Source organism: Anabrus simplex, chromosome 1 (assembly GCF_040414725.1).
Source record: "Anabrus simplex isolate iqAnaSimp1 chromosome 1, ASM4041472v1, whole genome shotgun sequence".
Lineage (NCBI taxonomy): Eukaryota > Metazoa > Arthropoda > Insecta > Orthoptera > Tettigoniidae > Anabrus > Anabrus simplex.
This window is the reverse complement of record NC_090265.1, coordinates 1,423,458,930-1,423,470,807: the sequence shown is the minus strand read 5'-3', so window position 1 is coordinate 1,423,470,807 and position 11,878 is coordinate 1,423,458,930. Positions and strand designations below refer to the sequence as shown.

Genomic DNA, 11,878 nt, shown 5'->3' with positions numbered 1-11,878 from the left:
AAGGTTAGCTGACGATAGGGTATCATGGAGTGTGGCATCAAATCACTATGTCTGATGACGAAAGAGCAGCTACTAAACGAATATAAAAACAGGGAAATGTAAGGTTGCTGAAATGATTGAGACAACATTGTGCCAATGTATTTTAATTGCAATCAGTGAATCTGAAGAAGAGTTTTTTTAGAAGGTTGGCACTATGTAGCTTCTCAGTCATTTCAATAGTTTGTCAGAGCATGAAGAATTCAAGGTAATATATAATATAATTTATTGCCATTTTGGTATACGATGTAAACTCAGTCACGGTGGTGTTTTGTACATTTCATAGTTTTCCCCTCGATTTTAAGTACCAACCATACAATGTTTGATGTTATCGTGATTGTGATGTTCGTTATTAAAATTAAGTTGCGTTGTTGCTTAGAAGCACTTGCGGTGGACAATGCCAGGGCCAGACTCATCGTACTCCTGCTTGGAGATCCACATCTGCTGGAAGGTGGACAGGGAGGCCAAGATGGAGCCACCGATCCAGACGGAGTACTTCCTCTCAGGGGGAGCGATGATCTTGATCTTGATGGTTGAAGGAGCAAGGGCGGTGATTTCCTTCTGCATCCTGTCAGCAATACCGGGGTACATGGTGGTACCACCGGACAGGACAGTGTTGGCGTACAGGTCCTTACGGATGTCCACGTCGCACTTCATGATGGAGTTGTAGACGGTCTCGTGGATGCCGCAAGATTCCATACCCAAGAAGGAAGGCTGGAAGAGAGCCTCAGGGCAACGGAAGCGCTCGTTTCCAATGGTGATGACCTGGCCATCAGGCAACTCGTAAGACTTCTCCAGAGAGGTGGAGGCAGCAGCGGTAGCCATTTCCTGCTCGAAGTCCAGGGCGACATAGCACAGCTTCTCCTTGATGTCACGGACAATTTCCCGCTCAGCTGTAGAAGAAGAAGTTTGTTAGAGTTAGTCTACAAAACGACAAGCTGACTGACATGGAATTACAATAAACTGACCGAGAAAGAATCGGTGACAAAGAGCAAACTCACGCGAAATAGTGACAAAAAATGTGACATGGACGCACAATCCCGTTAAAGCTTCATTATAAAAATAAAGTCAAACTAAGTTTCGTATAAGAACAAGAAACCCACTCTAAAAGAAAGGATAAATCAGAACGTAGTGTTATAAAGCTTCTTTGCTATATCACTTCTTTCTGTATTTTAATTCCTGATGCCAAAATTATTCGCTCTATTTCTCAAAATATACCGTACTCAAAAGTTATCAAAACTTGTTTATTAATCTCCTTGGGTGTGCTAACATTCTCTGTTTCCATAAGGGCACAATAATTACGTTTAACTTATAAAATTTACGTTATATTGATTGTGCAGTCTAATAACAGAAACTTCCAATGTCTGTGTCACAAATTATTGTTCTTAGAAAGAACATGTAGAGAAGGAAGCATTCAGGAATAAGTTAGTGGCATTATAAAATTCCATTATTATAAGTGGAAGTTGAGTATGAGCCACAGAAACTAAAGGTTGTTTGAAATTGTTAAAGGAATGAAGTTGATTAGTAATTTAAAAAAGGAAATTTGGTTTAAAACGTCGAGTTTTTATAATGGTGGGACACTTCTAACATATTAAGAGGAGACGAGGAAATACAAAATGGAACTGAAAGGAGTACAGTGTGGGTGGATTACGTACCGGTGGTGGTGAAGCTGTAGCCACGTTCAGTCAGGATCTTCATCAGGTAGTCGGTCAAGTCACGACCAGCCAAGTCCAGACGCAGGATAGCGTGGGGCAAGGCATAACCTAGAACACAGTAAACACAAGTTTATAATCATTCAACATACACAACCGTTGCAAATACATTTTATATAACTTGTGTGGCGATGTCCAGAGTTTCTTAACGAATCTGTGCAATTTTGAGAGAGAGAGAGAGAGAGAGAGAGAGAGATGAAGAAATACACTTAGTTTCTTGGGATGAGAATTACAGCCTGGTTGAGTGGCTCCAACGGATGAGTGCTGGCCTTCTGACCCCAACATGGCAGGTTCGATCTGTCTCAGTCCGGTGGTATTTGAAGGTGCTCGAATACTTTAGCCTCGTGTTGGTAGATTTACTGGCACGTATAAGAATTCCTACAGGACAAAATTCAGGCACCTCGGCGTTTTTTAAAAGCGTCAAAAGTAGTTAGTGTGAGGCAAAGCCATTATTATTATTATTATTATTATTATTATTATTATTATTATTATTATTATTATTATTGAGAATTACAAGATAAAATATTTGACTGGCTCAGAACAAGACGACTTCTTCCCAATCCCTTCTCTAAGTAAACAATACCCACGTGTCGCACAGTAAAACCCGTTCTTTGACAGGAAGATTGTAGTATTTGACCTGAATTAGAAGGCCCAGGCTAAGAATCGTCTACTCGTTCATCACTACTCCCTTCTACACATTAGCAATGTCGGGTTCCTTTGTATTGTTGTGTACCCTGTCGTAAAACAGGGAGGGGATGAAAGTTATCTATTCCAAGAAATAACCTCATGTTGTGATCCAGACATTACACTGGTGGACAATAACTGAGTACTGAATATGAGAAAGCAATGCTCAGTCCCATTGTGAGCAGACTTAAATTGCTTTACGAGCCCTACCGACGGACGAAAGAAATGTGCTATCGACTTATGATTGCTTTCTATCGACCAGTACATGAACGAAAGAAAATAATAATTATCTTTCTGATCTTTTTAACGTCAGCAACTCTCACGGGCAGTAGAGGATGGTTGCCTAGTTATACTTCCTCTTAAAACAATAATCACCACCTCCTCTCGGGCATTCTTCATGTAGACCTACTGTATTTCTACTATGAATATTATATTTACATCTGATTAGAACTATGTCAGAGTATACCTTTGTCAGCGAGTCTCAAAATAAAGTTGATGATATAGTTAACGACCCTGAAGTCTGAGGAGATATTACATAATCATCCTCATTGTCAGGCATTCCGAGCTAAACGAAACAAACTCCTTCTGATAGGGACGGACCGTGCCACATTAGAATGGGGAAATACACAGTGATCTAAATATGTGCCACAAGACTTGCGGCAAGCTATGAGGGAAGCAGAGCTTGCTTGTTTGCCAAGGAAGTAAAAATAACTCACGCCTAAACGAGGCCTACATGTGAAGCTCGTTTATTTTCAGCAAAATCAGCTCCTCCTTAATTCCTGCCCACACAATAATTGTGCATTCTGCTCGCGTCCCTCGCTCTGCTATTTATAGTTTTACTCTCCTACAGGACGACTCAGTCCTGACTAAAACCTACAATTTACAGTCAAAAGGAAATACCAGAATTATGAACTCACAGTATGGACAGCTCACGTATCTTCCAGAATTAAGAGAGAAAAGTCCATTATTTACATCGTGGTCGTAAATCAGAGGAGAATACTTATGTTTAAAAAAGTCATGTGACCTGTCATTTTACAAAGTGAAGTTGCAATGTTGAGCCCCCGTTTCTCCTCTTCTCATGAGAATAGTGGATACTATGCTCTGATGTAAAATAATTGTCTGTCTGCAGCGAATTACTTTTTTAACCAGGGGCGTAGCCAAGGTGGTGGTAGGGTGTTACTGGGGTGTTACTAGGGTGTTAGAACCCCCCACCCCACCCATGGAAATTTTACAGAAAGAAAATAAACAAACTGACAAACAATAAACATTCGGAGACTTAATTGTAGACCCAACAGATCTGTTGAATTTATTTTCTAGGAAGCCTCGAAAGTTTGATTTTAGATTGTAAACTGAACAATACCATTCGCTGTAAAACTGTTGACCTTGATCTGTAAAGATTTTGTAGTGTACTGCGATCAACATAATTCACTTGAACCAGTATCGTTATAATTAGAGACGGGAATTATAGACACGAATAGGTTAGAATGCAAACGTATTTAACCAAGGCGCAGGTGCATGTTACCCGCATGACGGTTCTGCGGTGAGATTTGCATGTATGTTATCGGTCTGGACAAACAGAACCCCAAAAATTTATGGAATTCCCCAACATAACTGTAGAGCGGCTGGATTACACTTGCGCCTTCTTCAAATACGTTTGCATTCTAACCTATTCGTGCCTATAATTCCCGTCTCTAGTTATAATGAATGACAGGTCCTGCATGCGCGCACCGCACACACATTGTGTTCTATCATAATGTTACTACAACGGCCCCCATCGGCCGATCCTGGCTACGCTACTGCTTTTTACCGTAAACTTGACATGTACACTCACACGCACAACTGGCCGTCGCAGAAGACGACTTTCTTTCAAAATCTTCTTGCATTGAAATACGTTGAACATATTGTGCAGGTTTTTGGATTCTCTTCGGCCACCGGCTGTCCACAGTTTAGCAATATCCTCACGTTTCGAGAATGTATAGGATTAAATATTTCTTTGCTGGCTAGTTTTTGTGCGGTTGAGTGCACAATATATTAAAATTATACGTAATGTATTTTGAGATACAAGAGATGTAAAAGGTGATTTGAAATATAAAGAAATGCACTGAAAAGGAAACCAAATAATAATAATAATAATAATAATAATAATAATAATTCTTACATCTAGCATTCTATTTGGTTTTAATGGACTTCAGCACTTAGGACAGTCTGTAAAAGTGGATGCCCGTGATCTACAGGTCGTGCATTTAGCACTCGTAAGAGCCACCTCAGCTGGAATTTCCATCACGAGACCTTTGAGACTTGCCTGCTGCCATTTCTTGATGGATACAGTACTTTTGTATTCATCCCTTGGCACAGGCCAGAGTAAAGTGTAGCTTCCACCGAAGTCCCAGTCTCATCCATGGCTGTGACAATATGGTAGCTGCTGGGGTATGGGTGGTGCTGAGTATTGACATTCAGAACACAACTAGTGCATCTGAGTGTTATGAAAGGTGTTACTCATAGGGTCAGTCGTGCTGCAGTAACACTTTCTGACCCAGTGAGGAAAGCAATGGCAAACTACCTCACTCCTCATCTTGCCTAGTACGCCTCATTTTGGTGCTGCCATTGGTTTTTGCGGTTTCCTTATAACCGCATAACCTTTGGTGGTGCTATTTGAGGATCCAACCAGCCTCTGGGCTGTTGACCTAACAGACAGACAGACCTTTGAGACAATAGCGAGGGCCTGTGTCTAGCCATCAGCACTTCTCAGACGTACTGAGATATCTTAAGTCGTTTTGGTACACGAAAGAAAAAAAATGGTGCTTTTAGTTTCATTATGAAGTTAAATTTTATCCAGCTACATTCTGAAATATGCATTTTAACATTTCTTGGAGAATAACTAGGGATGTAGGTGCAGATATCTCGAAATCTTCAATGTTACTAAAGTACAAAATGGTTCCGAAACATGACTGAGAAAGAAGTTGTAAGATATTTCGACCAACTAAAATTGCGTAAGGAACTGCTACACATTACAGCAATGGATATTTCATCCAGCTTATCCCGCATATTGCTGGGGTCGCTGGACCCACTCTGGTTCATCCGAGTTTTAGCTCAGGATTTAAGGCCGGATGCTCTGCTTGCCCCCACGCGATTTTCCGAGTGAGAATTCCAACCCAATATCCACCAGGATTCAACTTCCGTCGTTGAGTGGAAATTCAGCAGTTAAGCCATTGTGCTAAGCACACTCCATCCTCCCCACGCCACAATAAATAAATAAATAAATAAATAAATAAATAAATAAATAAATAAATAAATAAATAAATAAATAAATAAATAAATAAATAAATAAATAAATTGTAATGGAACTCTTGAATGTTGAGCTTTCTTGGAGTTCCTAATCTTTCATATACAGGATGCTGTAAATATCAATAATAATTACCTTCATAGATGGGTACGGTGTGGGAGACACCATCACCAGAGTCCAGCACGATACCAGTGGTACGACCGGAAGCGTACAGGGACAGAACAGCCTGGATGGCAACGTACATGGCGGGGGTGTTGAAGGTCTCAAACATGATCTGGGTCATCTTCTCCCTGTTGGCCTTGGGGTTGAGGGGAGCCTCAGTCAGCAGAATGGGGTGCTCCTCGGGGGCGACTCGGAGCTCGTTGTAGAAGGTGTGATGCCAGATCTTCTCCATATCATCCCAGTTGGTGATGATACCGTGTTCAATGGGGTACTTGAGGGTGAGGATACCTCTCTTGGACTGAGCCTCATCACCCACGTAGCTGTCCTTCTGACCCATACCCACCATCACTCCCTGGGGACATACAAATCATCCACTTTACTGCTCCGCTCAGAGATAGGTACGAAGTTTACCATGACGACAAAGAAAGAAGATTTTAGAGGGTGGTTAGTATTCATCAGATTTCTCTCACTGATGACATCTAGTTACAAACTCACGAGTTAAAAATAAATTTGCAGCCTTTCAGTCTGGAAAGACTTTTAAGCGAGAATGTTTCTTTACCTTTGGAGGACGTCAATGAAAACAGAAATTGCATCCTACACTTCCTCACACTATTTTCGTTCCCTACGTCTACGTAGTAATGAGTAAAATATCGACAGCGATAGGCTCTTGAATTTACCTATGTACATTAAACAGGGTGTGTCAGTGTATATTTACTATTTGTTACGTGTAAGTTTGTAGGTTCAGGACTTAAAGCGTCGTCTAGGGACTTAGTAACAAGTAGGACTACCATCCCAAGTTTTAAATAGAAAGAGGACGGGTTCTGAGGGGTGCCTCAGATACGAATAACTTACAGGCCTACTTAGGAGCATGGTCATATGTAACATAACACAAACGACTGTAGTTACTGACAGGCTACAACAAGTACAGTACCTATTTATTCAACCTATATTATAAGAAGACTACCGACGGCGTAGCCTTGTTGAAACATCGGATTCCGCAAGACCTCCTCAGTGGCCATCACTTGAATGGATAGAGACCGAGTGCTGTTGGGGGAGGAGCGGAAATGGTCTAGCCACCCTACAAATTAAAACTCAGTCTGAAAGTTCTGATTAGTACTCCGTGACTAAGCACTGACTAGGCTACCCGTGCACAGTATTTATAAAAAGCACAGCATATTTTATTTAAAAACCTAGACAACACGGGAATGGTGGTGGTATATGTGTACGGAATTAGCATTCCATCGGTACGTATTTAAAGATTTCTAGTACGAGAAGAATTGAACGTAAACTACATAATAAACTAAATCTGTGTTCTGAGAAACCTCAGAATAAAAACGGGTTTTTTTCTTATTATTATTTTTATTAGTATTGAATGGAATTTTCATTTATTTTATTCAAAGTATAGATTATTTCTATTATAACTTGCATTCAATTTCAAGGCAGTAAACTACAAAGACAGATAAATTCGAATCAACATTTTTAAATGTCTGAAAGCCTTTTGTATGTATGGCCTACGCCGTACTCGATTCTCAAGAAGAACGTCTCTAGAGAGCTTAGAAAACTGAGGGTTGGTAAAGCAGGAACGCCTGTGAAGCTACAACAGTTTTCTGACACCAACCAACAGGTTTATCTTCAAATACTCTGTTCTGCTACAACGAATTTCATGACATAACCCGAGTTCCAACACTGTTCGTGAACAATAATTATAAATGAAAAGTTTAGCAATGTTCTTAATTACAAACAATGAAGAGAATATTAAAACTATTTAGTCTTCTGAATTCTGAAAAGCAATTAATTTTTCTGTACATATTTGACTAAACGTCCGATATTTTTATGCACACATGAACACGTGCTTTACTATGATATAACGATTTCATGAAGAGTATGATTACTTAGGATACATACGGTTTTTGAGTAAAAAATAATGCGATTTTTTAAAATATGTGTATTAGTTCGCTACATATTTTATCAGAACTTTCCACTAAGTTTCTTGCAGGACCTTCTTTCTACTACAACTCAAAATTACTTTTAAGAAGGCTTAAAAGCAAAGCTATTTCTGCACAGGCCATGAAGGCCCTGGAAGGAGTAGAATGTAAAGGATTCCATTATCCGTACGCTCGGCAGTAAGTGGGGGAGAGTGGTTACCTCTGCGCTCGGCCGCTTTTAGCCCCAGGAGCCTACTAATTTCTGGTGTACGTTGAATGAAGCTCAGGGCCATATGCTCCAGAAGTGGAAATTTCGTTTGTAAATTTGTCGACATCCTGACGGGGAATCGAATTCACGTCCTTCTGGGTGAACCAAGCACGTCTTTACCGCCTGAACTAGGCAGCCTTTAAGAAGTCTTACGCCAGATCGAAAATAATACAAGACGTGGAAAATTCAAATTACAGTAGTAGAGGCGGGGGTCCTCGACAAACCAAACAATAGACATGTTCTGAGAGGAGCATGTACTTCAAAATATTAATGAATTAATCCGAGTTTAAACTAAGGAGTTAACGAACGTCGACATACTTCAGAATACAGCACTACGATGGACTGGAAGACTCTCACGAAAATTGGGCTGGTGATGACTAGCATTTTGATTTAAATGCGTGCATCTTAACAGATGTAACTAAGACAAAGGGGATATGTATGATTTAAATGCATTTTCATAATTCCTCATGTATATAACAAGACGCTAACTATGCGGAAGAAATTTGACCTTTTTAGTTCACTTAATTTCTGGCATAGTTTCATAGGGTCTATCTCCATAGAAAGTGCGTTTCTCGAAAATTACTGTATAAGATAGAATCATATCCGAAGAATGGGAGAGTTTCAGAAAATGTAATTTTGTCATCACGGAAAAAATTTGCTTCCGCAGGTCCGTGTTCCTTTGAGCATGTGATGAATTTATAAGCTGTCCAGTCCATCATCATCGCTTCGATCTATTGGAGATTCTGAAATCAATATTTCTGAACTAAAAAGTTGTGTCAACATCTGAAGAATTTGTTCGTTCTATAGTGGAGGGAGTGGTTAGGGCAAGAAGTCTGACTGGCTGCCGTAACTGATGTTAACCCTCCTGTGTCCCTACTTGCTCTATCCAAGTTGGGTATGTTGGCTGAACTGCGATTATAAAAAAATTCTAATTGTTTGATAAACTTGTGAAGTATTCATCTTATATAAACTAAATTTGTGACAGAAACACATTAAGACATTAGCGTATGTTCGTCGGTTGTCTCAACACGTAAGACACCCTATTTGAGTACCGGTATATAGGCCTAAGTTTTCTCTACCAGAAAGCGGACTAAAAAAATCCTATTGTTGATTGATATTTGAATTTGGAAAAGTAATTATAAACATGAAATATTTCAATAGCCACTCATGTTACACAGCCAATTCTCCACATCTGTACGAGACTGTCACTGTACTGGTCCTCAACGAGACCCGACCGGAAGCCATATAAGTTAAAGCCTGTAGAGCTACTTCATAAGGTTTCTTCTAACCTATCAGCTCGAGTTCTATTGTAACTGATCTGTCTCCATGTTATTTAGATATCACAATTCATTTATTATTAGATGCCCAAAACTAATACACCCTAACATTTCTCAGGACATTCTGTCTTATTTCCTGTGTATAATGAATATTAGTTTCCATTGCCTCCTAGATGTTAATGGGGATAATTATTAAAATGTTAGATAGTTTGTTTTTCTTAATTAGCTGAAGTGTCGCTTCTGTTTACCTGATGGCGGGGCCTGCCGACGATGGAGGGGAAGACTGCTCGGGGAGCATCATCTCCGGCGAAGCCGGCTTTGCACATGCCGGAGCCATTGTCGACAACCAATGCGGCAACGTCGTCGTCACACATTTTGGTAGTTCTTCTCTGTCAACCTGCGACATGACACATACAATAAGATTTACATGGCACTCAAACATATCAAAACATGAAAAAATAACTCGCCGTACCACCAACTGATCAAAACGAACAATACTGTTGTTTCTCGACAGATCGTAAGGTGAAGAAAATGTTGGTAATTGTTACATAACCATATCTGTCCATCCACCACTGTGAAGAAATGTATTTAAATTTTGAGTACGACCTGTTATTACTTCTAGCAGCTATATAATCTGAAAGTTTCTCTGTACATTTTATTGTTATGCTTTTACTGGAATAGCGATTTAAAGTCAAGTCATTTTCCCGAGCACTGACCATTTCGTGATGTTTTTTCAAATCAGAATTTCGCTTTCCAATCTTTGAAGCTGGTCTGGGTACAATCACCACTCTACTATCACTGATGTAGCTTGCATTCTCTACTACCCAATTAAACCATCATCACAGTCACTATAAAACTGAGGCACTTTATCTATTCCTTGCTAGTTAGCATACACAATTACTGTTTTACTGTGATTAATAAAACTAAATAAAATTCAGAAATATAGAAGCTTACACCGTTTACGTCAAAAATTAACTGGAGCTATTTAGATGGAACGCTCGAGGATTGCTCTCTTTCCACAAAAGGGATGCCATCAGAGCGGAAACAATGCAATTTTCGCATTCCTGCCTCTATTATTCCATCTGTATATTGCAAACTTTTTTGTAAATTTGTGAAAATAGACCAAACTCGATTAGCACTGATTTTATTTGATCATAATATTTTCAATGAAAATATCACTGGTTTTAAAGATAATGTGCTTTTATACTCTATACCAGTGTAATAACTTCCACTCGCTTGTAGAAAAATTGAGAGATCAGTTCACTCCCAGTTGAAACTGTTTCAGTTTCTTCGTGATCCACTTAAGAACTGAAAATTCAATCCATAAGAATGGACCAAGAACTGAATACATTTACAATGAATCCTTTAAGCCAGTTAAAAGACTTATTTTTACTTTGAACTTTAACTTTTCTATTATTTTCGGTGTTTATTTGTTGACAATGGTATTAAATACTTCGAACTTCATTATTTGAATACAAGCCATGTAAAACTTCAAAATTTAGCTTAGGTGATGTAACACTTCTGTTCTCCACCAAGACTTGTTAGGAACTTAGAATATGCACTATTCTATCACAAGTTCAAGAAGTTTCCACTATCGGCAATAGCGATGCAAAATTATTCGTTACATAACATCGGTGAAATATTATAAGGAAAAACTTGCAAAGTTCACCAATTCCAAGAGCTTGTGATTAAAAATCCAGCGAGGAAACTAAAACCAAGTAGCACTATAACTGAAATCCTATAAAAATCAAACGGTTTTGTCAATTGGCGGTGGACGGCTGTTGATCACTGTTCTCACACACTGTCACTGCGAGCACCCACCGTTCAAGTATGTTAAAATGCTCCGGCCTTCTCTCCTGCTCAACGTCTAGGCAGCGAGTGGGGCTTCCAGTGGAGTCGCCACTAACTATATCCTTCATACAACAAGCCAAAAATATCGCCCTCCATACAAGGGAACAGCCCGCGCGCCGCGACGCGCCTGCGCGCCCGACGCCGTTACCCATATATGGGGGTGGCCGTGACGCTACCCTCCACTCGCCCATTTTTAAGTTTGAAGGATAAACAAAATATTCTCCGCTCGCACCTTAACTCGCGAGCTATCGGCTCACTCTTCCTTCCGGCAATTGAGCTCCGGTCAAACAATTGAGCAGATCGTGAGAAGTTCTCTCACTTTCAAAATATTTAAAATATAATCAACGTACAACACTACTGAGTTGCCGAAGATGGCATCTCACAAATATAAGTTAACAGTTACACGACCCACACTACGTTTTATGTTCTTTAGTTTCCTTACTATAAGAAACGTTGATAACCAATAATTCCTTATAATGTCAAGAAAAATGTGAGTTAACGTCTATAGAAGTAGTGTGTATTTGTCATTTTCAATTCGTTAAGAATTCATCTATATGTTTCGTAAAAGAAATTCACTTTAAGAAGCAGTTCGTTTGATAATTGGTTATTTGAAATAAGTACTAAGAATTTACCTATTTATCCCGTTTAGTTACTTGTCCCCGTAGCAACTGCTAAATAGG

The 11,878-nt window shown here is 39.5% G+C and overlaps 1 protein-coding gene across 1 annotated transcript; it reads right to left on the bottom strand.

Moving 5' to 3' along the window:
• Positions 1–245: 245 nt before the first annotated feature.
• LOC136858388 (actin, muscle) lies at positions 246–11,324 on the bottom strand. Its single transcript, XM_067137897.2, has 5 exons — positions 11,169–11,324; positions 9,596–9,744; positions 5,851–6,229; positions 1,692–1,799; positions 246–929 (listed from the first exon to the last, which is right to left on the bottom strand). Exons 2-5 carry the CDS (start codon positions 9,719–9,721, stop codon positions 412–414), a joined length of 1,131 nt encoding a protein of 376 aa, XP_066993998.1. The 5' UTR covers positions 9,722–9,744; positions 11,169–11,324; the 3' UTR covers positions 246–411.
• Positions 11,325–11,878: the final 554 nt, after the last annotated feature.